General features: G+C 38.1%; 1 protein-coding gene across 2 annotated transcripts in view; it reads left to right on the top strand.

The window, feature by feature from the left end:
- The window catches only part of mdfi (MyoD family inhibitor), a 51,215-nt gene extending 30,431 nt beyond the window's left edge, over positions 1–20,784 (top strand). The window contains exons 4-5 of one of the 2 annotated variants that reach the window (XM_051676195.1): positions 16,240–16,515; positions 17,648–20,784. In XM_051676195.1, the coding sequence (XP_051532155.1) occupies positions 16,240–16,515; positions 17,648–17,901 (530 nt within the window). In that variant the 3' untranslated portion in view covers positions 17,902–20,784. The remainder of the gene's footprint in view (positions 1–16,239; positions 16,516–17,647) is intronic. The other variant, XM_051676193.1, reaches the window with a different exon arrangement.
- Positions 20,785–22,123: the final 1,339 nt, after the last annotated feature.

Raw genomic sequence — 22,123 nt, 5'->3', positions numbered from 1 at the left:
AACGCACGGCAAGGAAACCACAACCTGAAGCTGTGCGCTCACACAGATACAAAAAACAAGGACAGGTAGAGCACATGGTCAGGAGAGTACCCTGAGCCATGCGCTCAACACAGAACAGAACAAAAGTTTCAGGATCCTGTCACCACAATAAACATGACTGACCAAGTGACAGGAACCTGACACTACCCCCCTTCCTCAAAGGGATGCCTCCTATTGTGTCCCATAGGGGGAACTTCAAACAACAGACAAGACAAACAGAAAAGGCGCTAATACAGAACAGAAAGAACAAAAGAAAGGGGGGAAGGGAGGGAAACCAGGGAGGCAATGGCAGGGCAGTCCAAGGTGGAACTGGTGGGAGGGACCAGGGAGGAGGTTTAAGGAAGGGAACAGGCTCAGATGGCCAGGGCAGAGGCCTCAGTAATGGGACAGAGTTAGGTGACCAGGGAGGAGGTCAGAGGTCAGGCAGCCTCAAAGCAGGGACTGGTAGGATAGGGTGACTCACCAAATAGGGGAAGGGGACAGACTGTAAGGCCATAGGGTACAAGGACAGAATCTGGACAGGCTGGACAGTGGCCGGAGGGGACTGGATAGGCAGAGCGGTGGCAGGGGACAGGGATGAAGTCAGAATGGGCGGCAACCATTGGGAGATTGACAGGGTAAAATGCGGTGGTGGGCGCTGGGTAGGGGTCAGGCTCAGCGGCGACTGCTGGACAGGGGCCAAGAAGGGCGGCGACCACTGGCATATGGTCCGACTGGACGTTGGTGGCTGCAGGGAACCGGACAGAGTCTGAATGTTCCCTGGCGACAGCTGGCAAGGGGCTGGACTGGGTAGCAGATGCTGGCAAAGGGTCGGACTGGGTAGCGGACACTGCAGGCTGAGCAGACTGGTGGGTGGTCACGGCTGACTGGACAGACTGAGCGGCAGATGCTGGGGGCTAAACAGACTGAGCGCCGAACGTTGGGAATTGTAGGAGATCAGGCAAGGCAGTGGCCACTTGGGTCCGGACAGACTGGAGCTGCCGCTTTGGGCCGGAGAGACAGGAGAACGGCTGCACAGATAGTCAGGGGAGGCACAGTCAGGCCAGACTGACATCAATATAATGTACAATAATAATATGACATCTTAAAGGGGATTTATTCATTTAGGCCTAATTGGCTTTCTTTTTTTTTTTTTTTTTTAATCATCATGTGCATCTGTCTGCTAGTGGCCCACTGGTACACCAGGAAAAGTCCTTCCCCTCCTGCCCTGAAGCCTTGTCCAAAAATGTGGACTAAGTGTTATTTAATGGAAAAATACAATTCATGCAGTATCCCTACAAGCATGTCATAGCTGTCATTGAGTATATGAAACTTAAGTGAGAAAAAGTATGGTAAGGCCAAGTAGTAAGGGCAGGCCCTCATTGTGTGTGTGTAGGTGAGGCTCTGGTTGTCCAGTCAGATCCCATGAGCTGACACAATCCAGAGACCTACTGCTGCTTATTTACAGGAATAATTTTACTTGGGCTGCCACGGCCAGGCTCTGCAGCTATGATGTGTAATAAGCAGCCATTTCCTCTCTCACCTTCATCTCCTTCTGGAGACCCTTACTTCACATCTGAAAACAGAGTATACAACCAGCCAGACTTTATCTTGCAAGAAAACCAAGGCACCAAAATTGGTTTCGGTGGTTGCTAGTACCATGACTGGAATTGTTAGGGAGATTGAGAGCTGTAAGGCTTGTAACATGATCTCATAGCCTCTGCTAGAACTTTACAGTCTAGCAACAGTTCATTTGAAAGAATTATGTTCACGTAAGTTGAATGGCCTAAAAGGCTTGTATTTAATAGGCAGTGTGCTATAGTTTAGTGAAAGGCGTTTGGAATGTTGTTGGGCCCAGAAGCCAGCCACTCTAACCTGGAAAGCGTTTAGGGTGTGGGGGTTCACTGCTTACCTGACAATGGTTCTAAAAGTGTAGCTTATGTTGGTGTTAGCCAGCTCCCACAAATCTATGTCAAGTCTAAATAAAGGGATAAAGTTACCCATCTTAAAGTTCCCAGTAATTAGCCGGCCTGGGTGCAAAGGAGACTTGCTACAGGCCGATTTGTGTAAATGCTTGGCTAGAAAATCTGGGTGTTTAACACCCCACAATACCCCAGCATTTAGTGTCGGTAAGAAAAAACATAAAAAGGAGGTTACACATTCTGCATTTCTTGGACTGCACATTTTTTTTAAAATGCCCATAAAAATGGCAGCATTGCAAACGGACAGAATGTACTGGTCCGCCCACCTTTTCCCTGCAACCTTTCGCTCGTCATGTTGGTTTTATTTGCAGATGGGCCCCTGAGATGTGCCCTCCCAGGACTTGTAAAATGTTGTAATCTATTGCATCATCAGCTTTATGAGGAGTGTGCAATCCCTTAAGTATCCAATTGTTCTTTAACGCAAGCGGTCGCTTATTTATTTTTTTCTCTTTTATTGAATTTTTCATATCTTTAAAATTAAGGCTTCTTAATAATGACACGGTAGTCTCATTTTGTGATGCATAGATTTTGCTGAAATGTTGAGATTTTGCCACAACTTTGTTTAAAACAGCAGTGTTAAGATTTTGCCAGGGCCCAGATGCTCTAGCTCAGGGTGATGATGTCATGGATGTTGCATTCACATCTAGACTAAATGCCTTTGAGATGCTGTAGAGCGTGCAGAAAATTCTGTTAAAATCACATTTTACTTCTCTGTCTTAGATTAAGTGAGAAATTAAAAAGAGAGAGAGAACATAGGTTCATATTCAGGTCCTCCAGCTGAGCCTGTGATGATGAAGAGAATGTACTGTAGAAGGCGTCTCTAGTGTTACATACATCTAAGTGTTGACTGTTTTACAAAACCATTTGTTGATGCCTCTCTTTATCAGATCTGACAAAAATACTGTCAGAATGCTAAATCAGCAAGTGTCTCAGAACACCAGCTCTTATAATGATGGCAACTGGGGAAAGGAGGTCCACATAGACATGTTTAAACAGCTTTTATTAATAGATAAAGAGATGGCTGGGTAAAATTTTAATTTGGACGCAGAATAGTCTCATTGCATATCAAGTAATGGAATGCTTCCCCCTTTTCTTTCTGTCTCCATCCCACCACTCTCAGTCCCATGCTGGTCTTTTTAAGGAATTATTTCAATTCATCAGGGCTTCAAGCTCTTGTGCCTGTGTCTCACTCATCCATTATCAGTCTTCAGAGGGGCCCCCATCAGGGGAAACACACTTTTTAAAGGAAGATGGGAAATACTAGCTTAAATTACTGCTTTAAAACTCTCTGATTAGAGTCTTCATCGCAAGAGATTGTAATTGAAATGAGCTCAGGCTGAGCGAGATTAAAGACTACTTGGTCTGTCTTGTGAACCAATGCTGTTTTTTGAGGCCACCCAGTAAAATCTGGCTTTGCTTCTCAAAGAGCTTTATCATTTAGCCCTTGCCACATTATCGATGTTTTTTTCTTTTCACTTTTCATGTTTATTGGCAAGATGCGTTCTTGTTTAGAAAGTAGGGGATTTCCATCTGACCAGTCTGGTGTGAACATTCTGTGCTTTTTTTGTGCCATCTTTCCTACACAATGTTTTCTCGTTAGCTGAACATTTCTCCACAGATGATTGCTGACATGTTGAATAGTTTGTTGCTCTTGAGGATTTTGTGTGTTTGTGTTTTCATTATGTATTAATCAGAAAGTGCTGACTCACTGGCTTCTTTGGCTCTGTGGGTTTAAAACAGAAGGTAGTGTTACTCATGGCTGTTTGGGGCAGCTGGAGACTTGAGGTGTTACGGGAAGCCCGGGGCCCAGAGCAGGGAATTTAAGATGAGATAATGCAACTGATTTGTTGGGGGTCTCAGGGCCTGAGACTGGTGGTCAGACTGGTGGTCAGAGGATATTTTGTGCGATGAGAGATTCTGGAGTCCAAAAGAAACAATAAGCAGCCACACTTGACATCTTTGGACTGAAATCAGTTTTAAAGAAAGAACAGAACAAGAAGTGCTGAAAGCTTTTGGCATATGCTTTATACAGTATACTGTAGCTATAGCTATATACAGTAAGTGGATGGTTCAAAATGAGTTAGGACAATTGTTTTACAAGAGCACTACACTTGGAACTTCAACGCTTTTAGTTTGATCTCTTGAAAATTCCATGACTGTAGCAAAATAATATTACAAAGATTATTTCACGTATCACGGCAGCACTAAAGTGAAATGTCCACTGTATGGCACTAAAAACGAGTTAAATGTTCTCTTAAACAGATCTATCGAGTTTTAAATCAACAGAACTTCCCTAACCTAAACCTGTTTTAAATCAACAGAACTTCCCTAACCTAAACCTGACTGATAGTTTCATAAAAAGAAAATGTGACATGAAAAACATAATTGCTGAAGCAAACATGTAATATTGTGGTGCTTCCATAACAATTTTGGTCATGTTTCGACTCGCATGCTCCGCTGGACTTGTACCACAATCTTCTGTGATGCAAGTGCAACGCTCCATGAGTTGAGCTATGATACAACTTGAACACACCCGAATAAGCTTGTAAATGTAGTTGGTTATGTAATGCAAAGCACCAAAAAAAAAATGCTGTTTTCGGCCAAAAAATGTTTTTTTAAAAATGGACGTAAATGTTAACAGAGGCTGTTGTTTTATAATCCAGTAACAGAAACACTCACATGGAGAAAAAGCATTGTTTATGTTGAGCATTAAAGTCCACATCCCCAGAAGTGAAGTGATCTTTCTCACATTAATAGCACATTAATAAAGAGTGTTTTCCAGTGCTCTGGTATTGTGTTATTGTGAGTCATGGTTGTTATTGTCAAGCTCAGATATGATATTAAAGAAGCATAAAAGCACCATTAAAGTAGTCCATATAACTCGTGCATTATATTCAAATTCTCTTGAAGCCGTACAATAGTTTTGTGAATCACAAAGGATGCATTTAAAAAGTAAATATTCAGTCTGCATGCGCAGCTTGCTTCAGTGAATGAGCGCTGATCTGTTATTGACACACACACAGCACACGCGTGGCTGCTATTTTCAGCTCTGCATCTCGCAATATGTGAACTCTCCACATGGACTCCATTTCAGATGTAGATGCTTGATAGTTTGGTTCACTTAAAACATGCATCGAGAAGTGCACAGGAGAAGCATTTCACCTGATGGAAGCGTATTAAAACTACTGTGAAATAGCCTACAAACACAGAGTTCTTCCAGGAGTGTTCTGCCAAAATAAAAGCCAGAGGGTTTGAAAGTTAAGAAATTATGATTTGTGTGAAAGTGAATAAAATTAATTTTTATAGAGCCTCTAGTGTACATTTAACCAGGAAACTGCCACAATATGTAGAACAGACAACAATAGTATAGTAGATTAAATCTATGAGAAAAGGTTGAACGCTTTCGTCTGACATTCCTTCTCAAACCTCCTCCTTTTCCCCCACCCCTAATGCCAAGGGTAATAGCTGCCTAATGGACCAGCATTAAAATTTCTTGTATGTTGTACAAAACGTGTATGTTTTTCTTTTTTGTCCTCTCTCGAGCCATCTGTATTGGGCCACGTACTTACATAGAGCAGTTGCTGATTTTTTTGGTGTGTTTTCTTTTTTTAACCTGAGACTGATTCACCCCTTGAAGTGTTCACACCCACATATAATGCCAGACTGCAGAGTAATGCACAAAGTAGAATGTTTTACAGAGGCAGAATATTTAAGGATGAGCGTGACTGATCTTCAGTAAGCTGCCTCTTCTAAAGACGAAGATTTATTTCCCATTTATTAAAGGGATGGTTCACCCAAAAATCTCTCTCATCATTTACTCCCAGATGTGTATGACTTTTTTTCTTTTGTGGAACACAAATTTATCTTCTTATAAGATTTTAAGAAGAAGAATACAGTATCTCAACTCTGTTGGTCCTTACAATGCAAGTGAATGGTGGCCAGACCTTCAAAGCTCAAAAAATCACATAAAGGCAACATTAAAGTAACCCATTAGGCAACAGTGGTTAAATCTGTCTTCAGAAGTGATATAATAGGTGTGGGTGATAAACAGATCTATGTTTAAGCCCTTTTTTAATATGAATCTCCACTTTCATATTCTGAAAGTGAAAGTGGAGATTTATAGTAAAAAGGACTTAAATAGTTTTTCACCAATACACTCACTGTCTCACACTATCCTGTTAATTCCTGTTTTCAGTGTTGCACTCACCTTTACTTCTTGATATCCTTACTTGTGTTCTTTATCTGTCTTGCATTCTCTTTTTCTCTGGCTTTCTCTATGGTGATACATGGTAGACAATAATTGGACAGCCAGTCTGTTTCAATATGGATGTACACACAGACTATCAATGACTCTATTCTCATCTACAGCCTGCCTAGGTTTGTGGCTACATTAGTTTGTGTGTGTGTGTGTGTACAGGTTTGGGTGGTTTACGAGGACATTTTTTTAGGTTACAAACTGGTAATTATATGGATATTATGCTATAAATGTGGTTTATGAGGACATTTCTAGTGTCCCCATAATTCAAATAACTTATACATACTAAATTATGTTTTTTTGAAAATGTAAAAATGCAGTTTTTTGTGAGAGTTAGGTTTAGGGTTAGGGTTAGGGGATAGAATCTGTAGTTCGTACAGTATAAAAATCATTATGTCTCTGGAGATTCCTCATAAGGATAGCCGCACCAGTGTGTGTGTGTGTAGTTCAGTATAGGCTGTATAAACATATGGGAATGTATTAGAAAGCTTTGACGTGGTTGTAAGATGGTAAAATATGTATGAGAAGGTATTCATGTGTGCATACATGTTTGTTGATGCTAGAACACCAGACATGTCTTAAGTGTTGTAGTTTGCCCTTTGGCTTTCAGCAGAGAAAGTTTGGGATTTTCTAGAAATTTCTGTCTTTCTGGCAGATGCCCAGGAGACCGACTGACGCTACCTGTTTACTGCCTAAACGCACACACATACACTCACAAACAAAGTAACAATGAAAACGATGTAACATCTCTTAAGTCAAATAGCTCATCCAAAAACTGCAGCACAGGATAACACAAATATGCCTCCATATTATTGTCAGTGCTTGAAGTGGGGTGGTACGTAGTACTTCTGTAATTTACTCTGCAGAGTACCGGCAGTTTTTCTTGCATACCACCACTTCTCAGAGTCTCCCAGTACAATGTAATGTCTTTATTTAATGTAAGCCAGTCACTTTTATCTGACCTTCTAAATGATTTTTTAAAATTGTGGTAAACATCCAAACGCTCTCTGATCAAAACTCAGCAGTGAGTTTAACAACACGTGCAACAGCATCTGTGCTCATCAAACGCGCGTGTTTAAGCTTGTTTGGACATAGCTAAGTTTCACTTTTCTTGAAAACATGAACAAGCAACTTTTGTGTGAGCACATTTTATCGTGTCTTATTCACTTAAATGTATTTATGCAAATTGCTTAGTTGCTGGGTGCAGTCAAAGCTACAGACTTGAAAAAAAAAACCTGTTACAGAAGTGATGTCAGCTCATATGCACAAAATGTTTTCACAAGAGGCAAAACGATGGTGAAAACTGAACCTTCGAAGAAAATACATGGGAAAATTTGCTTTTATTCTCCATTCTTTTCTGTAGTGCTCGTAAAAAGATTATGTGGATTGTAACTTGCCTATTCATATTGGGCACACCGATCTGAAGATGTTTGATGATTTGATGAACCAAATCATTCTCAATCCTGAATATCATCAAATCAGTTTGTTCACCGATTCTAATGATTATTATCTGCACAAGGCAAATTTTGTCCTCATTGAATGTGAGGATAATAAAAATGTTTAAAAAGGAAAAACAGATATAATGCTCTTTTTCAGTTTTAGGCTATATTTATTTTGTGTAAAAAGACAGTTCTACATTAGATTGCCATTGTTCTCTTATGTGTGTTGACAAAGAAACAGACTTCAGCCGATCTAAATATTCTTTCTCAGTTTTCATAAACAATAACCCCACATTGTATGTTTTTATTTTCAAAGCTAATCAAAATCTGTTTGTTAGATGATGTAAGGTCATATTTGTTCTTCAGCCAGATCTTAAGAAGGAATTTACGACCAGACCTTGAAAATGTTATTTAAATACCTCTTTTAATGTAATTAAATAGTATTTTAATGTAAATAAACACATTATTAACCATTTTGTTTTTACATGTTAACACTAACAAGGAGAGTACTTGCACTTTTTTTCTTCCAGTTCAAGCACTGGTTATTGTGGATTCAATTCCTGACCACCAACTTTCCAAAAAAATTCAAATAAATGCCCAGTGTCTTTGAATATGTTTATACCCTGAAACTGCGTATGCGCTTTTATTTAGGTCAAAAAACTTTGAAATGCTGTGGGTGTAACTCAACCAGTATACAATACAGAGTTGTTCTGAGAGGCACTAATGCATCTTTCTAACCTTGAAATAGCCAGTAAGAATATAACTTCTAGTTCTAGAAAAACACTTATAGGGGTGTGCGTGTGAAGGGGGATGAGTCACAATGAAAATGTTTCTTTATGGAGTAGCCCTATTCGGACAGGATTAGCTTAATATGGGGAATTGTTATGGATTATGTGTTCCCACGGCATTAAAGATTACAGTGCCTTTTACAGTACCTTCTCTAAAACACCTGGTCACAAAAACCCCAGATTAGAGTAATTCCACACAAATTGATATAAGAGTAAATATTACACAATATCATGTAAGAAAGGAGTTTCCCCATTATTTACACATCGTTTTAAGTATTTTGGTGCACCTGGATGCTGTTTAAATGCTGTTTGCTGATGCCCGAAGTGTGGTAGCATCGTGCCGTGTGGAGACACAGAGACTGAAGATGCAATATGAAAACATCAAGAAAATGCAGTCCATTTTAGGATTGAGGATTAAGGCTTTTGACAACTTTAGATAAAGATTTATTCTGCAATAGCTAGCCTACCCTAGCGTATACATCTCCCAATACACTATTGAGCTATAATGCTAATATTTAATAGCCTAACTGCTGCAAAAGTAATACGTTTCGACATGACTATTTTATGTTATTTTATAAATGTTATATTTATGTTTTTCTTACTGAGCCACTCTGTTAACCCATACAGAAGAATGACTTTAACGGGTTAGTTCACCCAAAAATAAAAAAATGACTTTCATTCTTCTGCAGAACAGAATTGAAGGTTTTTAGAAGAATATCTCTGCTCTGTAGGTCAATTCACTGCAAGTGAATGGTGGCCAGATCTTTGAAGCTCCAAAAAGCAGATAAAGGCAACATTAAAGTAATCCATAAGACTCCAGTGGGTTAATCAATGTAATCTGAAGCGACCCTATTGGTTTTGGGTGTGAACAGACCAAAATGTAATTGAGCTTGAAATCATGATCGTGCAATGGCAAGATGTACAGTGAAAAATGAGTTAGATTTTGGTCTGTTCACACGCAAAACCAATTGGATCTCTTCAAAAGACATTGAATAATAATTGATTACTGGAGAGAAATGGATTACTTTAATGTTGCTTTTGGTGTCTTCAAAGGTTTGACCACCATTCACTTGCATTGTATGGACCTGCAGAGCTGAGATATTCTTCTAAAAATCTTTGTTTGTGTTCAGCAGAAGAAAGAAAGTCATACACATCTGGGATGGCATGAGGGTGAGAAAAATATAAGAGAATTTTAATTTTATGGGTGAACTACCCCTTTAAGTGTTGCTTTGAAAGGAAATAACCGTACAGTCAGAAAATTTGAAAAAGTAACTAAGAATTGTGCTCAATGTCATGTTTGTGCATAGATTAAATTTTAAGTGGCCTATGTAACACTTTTCTGGGTATCACACCAACACAGCACTGATGATGTAAGTTAATGGGGTCCCTTTTTTAACATCATCATGTACCCATAGTTGTGGTATGAAATTCCCCGCTTCACAGATTCAAATGTCACATGTAAATCCAGGGTAAACAGCAACTGTTGGCAAACTCAAGATCATACACATTAAAGGTTTATTATAAACACCCAGTCAATCTTATACTGAACATATGGACTCAGTGGTGATGTTTACCCTCTTGAAGCAGGAATTGCTTTTATTTATAAACAATTAATCAATTTCATAAAAAAATTATAGTCTCTTAACAAGCTGAACATCTGGAGTGATGTTTAGAAAGGCAAGATATCCGGTCATTTGGAGTGCTGTTTGTATGACCTCAGCCAGGTCCAACACCAGCACACTGTGGGCATGTGTCTGTTCAGCCTTTATCTAATGTAGATGTTGATTGCCAGTTCTGTCTTCTAGACTATATAAATAGAAAGAGGTGTGTTTGTGTATATTTTTCATAGAATCCACTGCATCCACATGCCTCCGCATGGACACCAGACCTCTTCCAATGAACTCTTTCACTCTACCTCTTAATATTCCCTTTTACGTATATGACCTGAAATGTTTAGTGCAGCAATAGGATGGGATTAAAAACTATTATTCACACACAAAAATCATCATAAATATATTTAATTTATACTTTGTCTTAAAGAACTCACAAGAAATTGGTTAGTCATCATTGATTTAAAAAAAAAAAAAAAAAAATATATATATATATATATATTATTTTTTTTTTTTTCTCAGATAAAGTTAATTAGACACAATTTTACAGGTATAAATCTTTTATACAAGTATCTGTATACATGCCATACAATTAGTGGACATGCTGACATCTTAGGGTTATTGTTACAGTGAGATTGCTCCTTACTGTTAGGAAAGCATGATGCTGTTATTAAAACACATTGAACAGCATCATGCTGTTTCCAGTGGACTTTGTTGAATAATCAAATGGGCAGATTCAATTCATATCAAGCTTTATTGGCAAGACAAACTTGTATACTGTACATTGCCAATGCATTATTAGACACTATATATACAGATATAAAACATATTGAAGGCTGAAGTTTAATTTGCTGAAATTTAAAATCTCAAAATTATTATTTTCTCGATGCTGTTCATCCTAGTATACCTGTCTGCAGTTTGCTGAACGGCTACACTATCATGCATGCACGCGGTGTCTCTCTTTCACGGTTCCGCTTTTGAAACTGGTCAGACTGACAGTAGTTGCACATTTACAGGCGATGGGAAGAGATACAACAGCTTGCCCGTTATGACTGGTTCACGCAAAGTCTCCATTCTCCATGCATTAAATCCGCTCCTGTGTTTATAATGCCCGTGACACGCGTCACGTGTGACGAAACATGCACTGCTCCACACAGTTAGGCTGTGTCTTGTTTGGAAGGCTGCATGCTAGGTAGGACGCGTCCTTTGAAGGCTGCAGTTTACCGAGTGTCCTCCTTTAAACAAGCCTCGTTTAAACGAGATGGCCTTTGTAGGACAAACGGAAACGAAACGTAACATGGTTGCTATGACAGCACGCCACTCTTTAACAAGCGTAAGCGCTTTGAGTGAGAAGGGAACAAAGTCCCTCTGGAAGGGAATGTATGAGGTACATTTTAGGAGAGTTATAATGATGTGAAGAGAAAAGAAAATAGATTTTACAGGTGTACTTTTAGTCTAATACTTTATTTTAATTATATATTAATATAATTATACATAATATATACTCTGCACCCATCTACTGAGGTACTTCAACTTGGGAATTAACATTCCTTGCGTTTGAACATCATATTTACAGGCAAATCACATTTTTTTTAGACATTTCCGTTGAAGCAAAGAATTGTGGTTTATGAGTGCCCACGAAGGATACACCTCATGCATCCTCTGAATTCCCGCGAAAGAAGGTCGCATTCGAAGGCTGCATTCGAAGTGTCCTACTCGCTTTTCTGAAAGGAGACAGCCTCGATGATGTATGTGGCCAACAAATACAACCTCCGGAGGACGCAGCCTTCCAAACGAGACACAGCCTTAGTTTCTGTGCTAGGATGTGCAACTGTGTCGAGTGTGTAGCCCCTGAAAATGTATATGTGCCAATTAGCCACAGAAAGTGGGGAAAAACATTAGTGAAGTTTTGCTTATTGTACAAAGGTGCCTGGACTTATTCCAGATAGGTAGCAGGTGCCATGACTCTGCCCCCACCCTATTCCTAACCAAATGGAGCCAGTAGGGCAAGTAGCCTGCCAGGAACAACCCCAGACACCTTTCTCCCATCTCATGAAGGCTCAGGAAGGGGAAAAAATGGATACGACATTAATTGCGTTAATTTTTTTAACAAGGCATTTCCATCAGCAGAACTGCCGCTGGATGTTTTTTTGTTTTTGGCACCATTCTGAATAAATTCTAGAGACTGTTGTGTGTAAAAATCCCAGGAGATCAGCAGTTACAGAAATACTCAAACCAGCCCATCTGGCACAACCACCATCCATGCAATTATCTAATTAGCCAATCGTGTGGCAGCAGTGCAGTGCATAAGGTAATACAGATATGGGTCAGGAGCTTCAGTTAATGTTCACATCAACCATCAGAATGGGGGAAAAAATGTGATCTCAGTGATTTGGACCATGGCATGATTGTTGGTGCCAGATGGGCTGGTTTGAGTATTTCTGTAACTGCTGATCTCCTGGGATTTTCACACACAAAAGTCTCTAGAATTTACTCAGAATGGTCCCAAAAAAAAAACCAAAAAAAACATCCGGTGAGCGGCAGTTCTGCGGACGGAAACATCTTGTTGATGAGAGAGGTCAGCAGAGAATTGCCAGACTGGTTCGAACTGACAAAGTCTACAGTAACTCAGATAACCGCTCTGTACAATTTTGGTGAGAAGAATAGCATCTCGGAATGCTATTCTGAGGTTGGCGCTGTTTTGGCGGCACGAGGGACCTACATAATATTAGACAGGTGGTTTTAATGTTTTGGCTGATCTGTGTATATATACACTATACATACACTGTAACAAAACATTTCACACAAAAGTTCGATTTAGCGTTTTTCTTTTGGGGGTTTATTTCCTTTGGCTCTGAAGGTCTGCATTTCACGTAGTTTTTCTTTCTTCCAGAATAATTAGTCTTTTGCAGTGCTCAAGAGTGAAATATATGAAGTGCTGTGGACAGCTTGCCAAAGTCAACTCAGCAAGCAGTTTGTGGAGGAACACTAGAACATTTGTAGGCTGTAAACTCACACAGAGTCTGTGTCTGAACTTTAGAATGCTAGCTCTGGCTAAAACATTTGGCCACATCCTCACACCAAGCACAAAAAACACTGACATTTTAATCATAATGTTAGTCAAAACTTAGGTGAGATGTCTCTGTTTTCTTTTCCCTGATCCGGCTGCACCGTGGCATATCACTGTACACGTTCTTTTGTTTTCGGTGGCAGGTTGCATGGAATGTGGTCCATTTAAAACAGTTGTCCACCATACTGTGCCCAGATTCAAGAACTTAATTGAGTATTTGTTTAAATAGTGCCATTTCCTGAAACAAAAGTACTTTTTGGGTGTAATTTTCATTAGACCTTAAAAATGTTACTGACTGAAGTCGGACATTTGCTAATAGAGATTGAGATCTACAGTAGACATTTTAGCTCAATAGGGGGCCTCTGCAAACTTCCAAGGGGGGCTCAAGATGACTTAAATTTATTTAAAATTAGTTAACAAACTTTATTAATCTAACTTGCTAAATTAAATCTAAAAATGCTAAAAAACAAACTTTACAACATGTAAACTGACATCACATTCCTTATTTTAATTAAACAACTCTCTTCAACAACTTTTTAATTTAATAAGTTCTTGAAACTTCTGGAATAACAAAATTACTCATGATAATTTATTTTCATATATTGACATTCCTAGTTTTTGTTAAAAAGTCCGAAAACCATCTGCTTTGTCATCACAGTGGTCAAAGTAACATGGAAATATCTTAACCTAAATAGGTGGGCCCTTCAAATATTGTCCTGAACAATAGGGGGCCTTGGACTCAAAAGGTTGAGAACCACTGTCTTAACTAGCCTATTTTGCATCAGTTTTAGACTATTTTATTACGATTATCTTTTAAAGCTATCCTGCTTTTAAAGTGTTTTCTATTTGGACCCCTAAACTTCTGTAGTTTTATTTATTTTCCATTTTCATAGCACATAAGTGTTTCCTGCAACCTTCGTTCTATCGCTTGATTTGTATATGTTGTCTTATCATTCGCTCTCTGTGGGAAATGAAGGATAACAGTGATCTAATGTTTGTTTATTTGTTCCTTTGTGTACTCTTCCTGCAACTTTAAAGCAATGATATGTAAATCAATTCTGCTCTCTTGATCTCAGTTTATTAATTCATGTCTCTTCATTTGCGTGCTTGTCTGTTTGTTTTGGGATGTTTCTCCATGATCCTTTAAAGCTGGTTGGGGGAAAAGCCATCTTACTGAAAACATTCTGCAACCAAAAGTACTGTAAATAGAAACATTCAGAGTGAACAAACTACAAAGGAGGCAGACAAACATGAAAAAGTGAAGTAGGTGAAAGTGAATCTCAAAAAATTATATAAGCCATAATCATTGTTTTACAGTCTAGACACTGTGCTAACTGCAGACCAGCAAGCATCAAGCGGATATTGTAAACACATGCGCTTTTCCCGACAGGAATCCTGTCTCTACTGAATGCTAAAGGCTCTTTCCCAGAACTGAACCCCACTTTGGCATACATCTCAGTCAGTCTGCTCTTTGTTTCCTGCTGTGGTTGAACTGTCAGCAAGACTCTAAACAGGTGTAAGATAAGGTTTTTATGTGAATTGTGTGATGTTAATGGGCAATGGTCATTGGTTTAGGAGTAATCTGTTAGATTTTGGATTAAAGGATAAATTAGATTTTGGATAAAAATCATTTACTCATGAGTCATTCCAAACCCATATGATTTTCTTCAGAGGAACACAAAAGGATCAATTCTGAAGAATGTCCTGGTCCCTCTTTTCAACACGTCTGGTTTAAGCGCAAAACAATCTTCTCTCAGGCACTCACAACGGACTACAAGATTTTTTACTGAATAGTGACTTAACCCTTTGGTTTTGAGAGAAAACCATTTTGTTCAGGTCAAAAAAGACCCGGTAGAGTACAGTATATATACAACACCTCCTTTTAGATTACTAACATGAACATTGAAATAGACTTGTTTTTTCACTTTAAATAGCATTGCATCTGCATCACCTATGTATTAATTAGTACAATTGTTTTTGAGTAGATATAAAGTAAACTTCATTTTGAGTCAAAAAGATGATAATTAGAATACTTACAAATTGTATCTTTTAAAAAATAAATACAGATTCATGTTTTTTTATTCAAAATAATTTTCATTTCAGATTATAAATGTCATAATGATGGAAACATTTGAAAAAAAAAAAAAAAAAAATCCCATAGATTTCCATTGAAAACATTCCCACACATATCTAGGGATCAGGATGTCATAGAGACTTGGGGATGGTCTCTTCTGACTTTGGCTGGTAAGCAACCATCATGCAACCATTTAGTAATGCCTGACCAACCACCCAACAACACCCTTTCAACTCCCTAGTAATCACTCAAAACACCCTAACATTGCATAAACAAGTATCATAAAAAACGTACTAAAATCATAAAAATTTAATAATTTTTTTTATTTATTGTTTTATTCATTGTTGTGGTGAATCCAAAGGCATTTTGACCACAAACAAGATTAAGATTAGTTCAAATTGACCCAAACATAACAGGAAGGTTAATATTTTGGGTTGTTTCTCACCAAAACCTATAGTATGTCTTCAGAAGACTTAGAATATGATGCACAAGTTGAGCTCCTTCTTTTATGTTTCTTTTGCATCCTTTTTGAAGCTTGAAAGTGAGGCACTATCCACTATTGTATTGAAAAGAGGGACCGGGACATTCTTCAAAATTTCTCCTTTAGTATTCCGCAGAGGAAAGAAAGTCATACAGGTTTGGAATGACATGGGGGTGAGTAAATAATGACAGAATTAACTTTTTTGGGTGACCTACAAAAAACATACTTTCAAACTTCAGATTGTAGCGCTCTGCCTTTCCATGTGCGTACAGTGGGATCTTTGAGCAGAGTGCTATGGTATTACACAAGAATCTGCCCAAAGCTGTCTTTTGGAAGATGTTTGGTCCACGTGAGAAAAAAAGGCTAATTCCTTTAGAAGAAACAAGATGCTAACTAAGTATACCAGCCACAAATGTGCAGCTGCTGTTTTTCTTTAACACATCTTTAGGCTGTACGCGGAGAATAATTACACAGCAGAATAAAACCCAGCTATAACCCTGTCTCCCCCCCCTCTTCTCTCAGATCAACCTCAGGCACGGTCTACACCCATACACCCCACGCTAGCAAGCTCAGCAGAATCAGCGACGCTACTAAGGAGTGACAGCAAGTCTCACAGTAACAGGGTTAGGAACGGAACCTTTTCACGAGCCACCTCTTCCTCTTCATCGTCTTCATCTTCGGCCCATAAAAACCCCAAAAAGCTGCTGTCAAACCCATCCATCAATAGTCAAAGCAGCAAGAGGAGCAAAGGTAGCTCCAAATCCAACAGCTCCCAGATCCCCACAGAGGCCAGGGATGGTGAGTCAGACCTTACTCATGGGGTAGAAACAGGGAGGAAGATTGTGATGTGGTCAGGGGGATACATTTTTAGAAAAACTGTCACATGCATGTTTAGTTGTTTATTTTAGCCTGTTTCATTTAAACTCAAATAGTACAGGCAGCATCCAAAGTTAATTCTCAGTAAGCAAAAATTGATTTAAACCAAACAATCTAATAAAGAAAAAACATTTACCTCTATGGAAATTTACAATCAGAAATGTATCTAGGATGCCTAAGATTTAAATGTTTTAAAAAAATTTGAGTGATGCTCTGAGACTGAGAGCTCACCTCAGTGACACAATGAGCTACGCTGATGTCACAAATATGAAAGAAAAACTACTTTTCATATTTTTTCAAAATCTATAATTTTTTTGGCATAGGTGAGAGAAACTTCAAATTACTTACACTAGCACTGAATTAAAGGAATAGTTCACCAAGAAATGATAATACATCATTTACTCACCCTTATGCCATCTCAAACTCGTATGACTTTCTTTCTTCTGCAGAACACGAATGAAGATATTTTGATAGATGTATGATGCGTTTATAAAATATGCCAGCAGCCATATCACCTTGTAGCTCTTGCCTGGTTGCCCACTGAAGCTAAGCAGGGTTGAGCCTGGTCAGTACCTGGATGGGAGACCTCCTGGGAAAACTCAGGTTGCTGCTGGAAGAGGTGTTATGGAGGCCAGCATGGGTGCTCACCCTGTGGTCTGTGTGGGTCCTAACGCAGGGTCACTATACTAAAAAAAGGCACCGTCCTTCGGATGAGATGTTAAACCATTGTGGTCATTAAAATCATAGGGCACTTCTCGTAAAGAGTAGGGGAGTAACCCTGGTGTCCTGGCTGAATAATCCCCTTCATGAATTGGCTCTATCACTCTGTTGGTGAGAGTACTGGTGCACTATGGCTGTTGTCACATCATCCAGGTGGATGCTGCACACTGGTGGTGGTTGAGGAGATTCTCCTGTTCACTGTGTAAAGAGCTTTGAGTGTAGTTCAGAAAAGTGCTATGTAAATGCAACGTTCATTCATTATTTCCATACAGTGCAAGTCAGTGAGTTCCAAACTCCAAAGATTTTATTGACCAACTTTCTTTGCTCCGCCCAGATTGCTGTGTCCACTGCATCCTGGCCTGTCTGTTCTGTGAGTTTCTCACACTGTGTAACATCATGCTGGACTGCGCCACATGTGGGTCCTGCGCATCAGACGACTCGTGTTTCTGCTGCTGCTGCGCTTCAGAGGAATGTGGCGACTGCGACCTGCCCTGTGACATGGACTGCGGCATCATCGATGCATGCTGCGAGTCTGCAGATTGTCTTGAGATCTGCATGGAATGCTGCGGGCTGTGCTTTTCCTCCTGAGATTCATGTAGGGGGCGCTGCCCCTCTCACTGATTTGGGACCCTAGAAGAAGCAAGCGAAGGATGAGCAGAACAGAGCCGAAGGCAATCATAAGACTTGTCATTGGGCTTGCAAGTCACCACCCCAGAGTGGAAGATAGTTCTGATTACATTCCAGTAGCTTTCTTTTTAACTGTCTTGTTGAGAGCAGGCTTACAGTAGTTGGACCCTAGTGGGGTTATCAAGCAACTTATTAGAAAGAGTCTTTCTACTCATTCTGGACTTAGTTTGTTAGTTTCTGGATTCTACTTATAATATGTTATGTATTGAGTCTACTTTAGCATGGTGATGAATGCAACTGCCAATACATCCACACGACTTGAGAAAATGGCTCTATATTTGTGGGTGAAACTAGTTTCATTCTTAAAATGTCAGTGTTTGTTAGTTGTTTGAAATCGTCCAAGTGCCAAGCTTTTTGATAAAATGCAAAATAGCCACAGAGTCATCCAGTGGTTTAGGAATTCCACAAATATGCACACCATAAAATTGCCTGAATTAAACCCAGATGCACTGAAAACAATGTTGTCTCATAAAAACATTCCAACATTGAGTTTTCCAGGAAAATGTACCCAAAGATCACTTTCAAAAAAATGCTCGCTAATATTGCACACGTTGTTTAACGTTAATCCCAAATATCACCTCTCAATATGCACACTTACTGTAGTACACTGGTGTAGTCCTCTATCCACAGTGATCAGGACTTCAAAAGCCATAAAAACTGTGAGTGTGGGACACATAGATATATACGAGTGGGAGAAAAGTGTGTATTTAATATATGGTGTCATACTACAGTTGTATAATAGATTGTACTTATACGTGTGAAGTTAGAGTCTTGTCATTGTCTACATTTAGTCCTGTGATGTTCTCTCTAATTCTTCCTGTGTTTCTCTACCGTCACTTCATTGATCAGTCATTACTTTAGTTTTTTTTATTTTTTTTATTTTATATCTATATATTTCTTACATACTGGAACATTATACTGTAAGCGGTTGTGAATTGCTCCCATATTTATGTGTTTTAATTTTTCCAATGTGAAATCTGTTGTCTTGTAATTCAGACAAAATTTGTGTGAATCTAAATGTTAGTTTACATATCTACGTATTGTCTTTTCATGTAGTAACTGATATTAGTGTTAGAAGTATCCTTTTCAGACAAAAGAGTTTCCTTAGTCTAATCAATTACACTCTTTGCAAAACTAGTATTAGGTAAATCATCTCACAGAAAGATGGTGAAAACCAATGCATTGATTTGCATTGTTTACGTAAAGGAATATTCCAGGTTCAATATAAGTTAAACACAGTCGACAGCATCTGTGGTATAATGTTGATTACCACCAAAAAATTCTATTTTTTATACACACACACACACACAGACAGAGTGACAGTGACAGTACCGGTCAAAAGTTTTGAAACACTTGACTGAAATGTTTCTCATGATCTTAAAAATCTTTTGATCTGAAGGTGTATGCTTAAATGTTTGAAATTAGTTTTGTAGACAAACATATAATTGTGCCACCATATTAATTTATTTCATTATAAAACTAAAATTTATAAAAAAATAAATAAAATTAAAAAAAAGTGCCCATCATAGATGGGAACTCCTTCAATACTGTTTAAAAAGCATCCCAGGGTGATACCTCAAGAAGTTGGTTGAGAAAATGTCAAGAGTACGTGTCTGCAAATTCTAGGCAAAGGGTGACTACTTTGAAGATGCTAAAATATAACACGGTTATGATTTATTTTGGATTTTGTTTAGTCACAACATAAATCCCATAGTTCCATTTATGTTATTCCATAGTTTTAATGACTTTACTATTATTCTAAAATGTGAAAAAAAAAAAAAATTATAATAATAAAGAATAAGTGTTTCAAAACTTTTGACTGGTAGTGTATATATTCTTTAAAAAAAAAAAAAATTTGAGTGAGGCACTCACTCACACAATTTTTGGAGGGTTTAATCTAAAGGCACAAATGTGAAGCTTGGAATTTTATAAAAACACACATTAATTCTTCTTGAAACGTGTGTATTATTTTAGCTTTAAAGTTGCTTAAATTTTTTTTATGCTTGTAGGGTTTACGGCGTAATGACAATGAAGTTGTTAAATTAAATCTAACTTTACACAGAAAAGGTTAGTAAGTGATTTTATCACACTAAAATCATGTTAACACATATTGATTATGTCATGTGGCTATACTTTTGAAACAGTGAGTATTTTAATGTTTACAGATTGGCCTCCATTCACTTCCATTGCAAGTGTCTCAGGAGGGAACGAGTCAAAATTTGTTTTTGCGATAATCAGCATTATGCCACAAATGCTGTCGATCGATTAAATATGTATTGAACCTAGAACATTTCTTTAAGGATGTTTCTTTATTCTTTCTTGCCTTAAAACTGGAGATAGAAAGCATATATTTTAACTGGACCAAAGTAGGATGAGTGTAAAACACCCAACGTGTGCCAGTGGAATAAAGAAACAGGATAAAGTAAATCACTGCATCACTGTTACATATTTTGCATTTTATCTGTAGATATAATGAACATTTTATTATTTGATATAAGAGAGGAATGTAACTGTCTGTCATGAGAATTTAAAGATTGCCAGAGTCCCCCAAAATGTATTTTAGGTCCTCTTATGCAAGGAAATAAATCTGTTCTCAAAATAGTGTGTTTGCATACATTGCCAACAACTAGATCACATTATCCACATCGGCATAGTTATGCATAACATGTCCATTCACTTTTTCTTTAGTATGAACTCATAAAAGCTCACCTGAATGCCTAATTTTGAAAGAATCAGCAAAATGCTCTTAAGAGTATATCATGTCACACCACAGGACTTGTCAACTTCCCAAAAGTATTTCATGTCAAATCTGTCTAGTAATTGTTATGGATATACATCCTCACATTTTATGTGTGATTTTTTATGATAAAGACTGTTGCTTGACAAGGCTTTGCCTCCAACCTCATTCTGTTGCCCAAGAAAACTCTGAAATGCTTTCTTGGGCAACAGTGGTTTAATAAGTTCTTAAAGGCTGCCAAAGTCGTTGAAGAGGAATGTCTGTTCAAGGCAACAGTGCAATATGTGATAAGGCATTCTCTCTGATACATGCGCTCTCTCTCTCTCTCTCTCTCTGTATTTCTCAATATATATATATATATATATATATATATATATATATATATATATATATATATATATATATATATTTTTTATTTTATTTTATTTATTTATTTTTTTTATTGAGAAATACAGAAAGAGAGGGAAAAGCATATATATGTTCTCTCTAAAAATAATTGGTCAGGGGTGATATGCATCCCTAGTTTGTTTTCTGAGTCTCCACCATACTTTAGCATCCATAGATAGGAGTTCACATATATAACCTGGTGGTCAGAGTAGCTCTGATCCCTAAATTCTCATCTGAAACTGAGGCACCATTTAGGGTTTTCTAAAAGGCAAACATCTGCATTTGTTTGAGGAGTCCAGTGCCATGACACACACTGCATTACAGTCAAATTTTTTCTCACTAGCATTTTACACGCACAGTCCCCTCCAGATATTCCCATATTCTCACATTTTAGGAACAGAGGACAAGTGCCTATTGAATATTAACCATGAAATTATAAAGACTACATTATGATAGAGGTGAAGAGGTCACCAGCTGTGATGACAATCATAGATTAATAATCCTGAAATGAAAACGCCATTGGCCTTAATCTTTGAGAAATTCTGCTTCTCTTTTCTTACAGAAGTCAAAAAGATGCCAAACAGAAGACATAGTGTGTTTTATTAATGCAGGGGTCAACATAGGGCAATAGCATCCATATTTCTTTCTTTTTTCTTTTTTTTTTCATTTCTTTTTTTTATTTATTTTTTTTTTATTTTTTTTCAAGTAATCTACTTCACACTGCTAGTTTCACTGTTTTAGAAGAGAATGGCCCTCTGTGACCTTCAGGAAATCTTAATGCACAAAGGAAAAGACATTAAAATGATAGCTGGCATGCTTTTCAACATTTCTCAAGAGTTCAGATCTGTTGTGAAGTGTTTAGAGGAGCAATTTTAACAGTAAGGCCTTTGAAACAATGGTTCACTTATTGCTCACAAAACTCATCCAACCCAAACTGGAACAAATGAAAAAATGGTTCCTTTAAGTGCATTCGGGCTCACTATACAAACCCACTGAAAA

This window comes from Myxocyprinus asiaticus, chromosome 37 (genome assembly GCF_019703515.2).
Source record: "Myxocyprinus asiaticus isolate MX2 ecotype Aquarium Trade chromosome 37, UBuf_Myxa_2, whole genome shotgun sequence".
Classification (NCBI taxonomy): Eukaryota; Metazoa; Chordata; class Actinopteri; order Cypriniformes; family Catostomidae; genus Myxocyprinus; species Myxocyprinus asiaticus.
The sequence above is the reverse complement of the archived record's forward strand: the minus strand, read 5'-3'. Positions and strand labels throughout refer to the sequence as shown.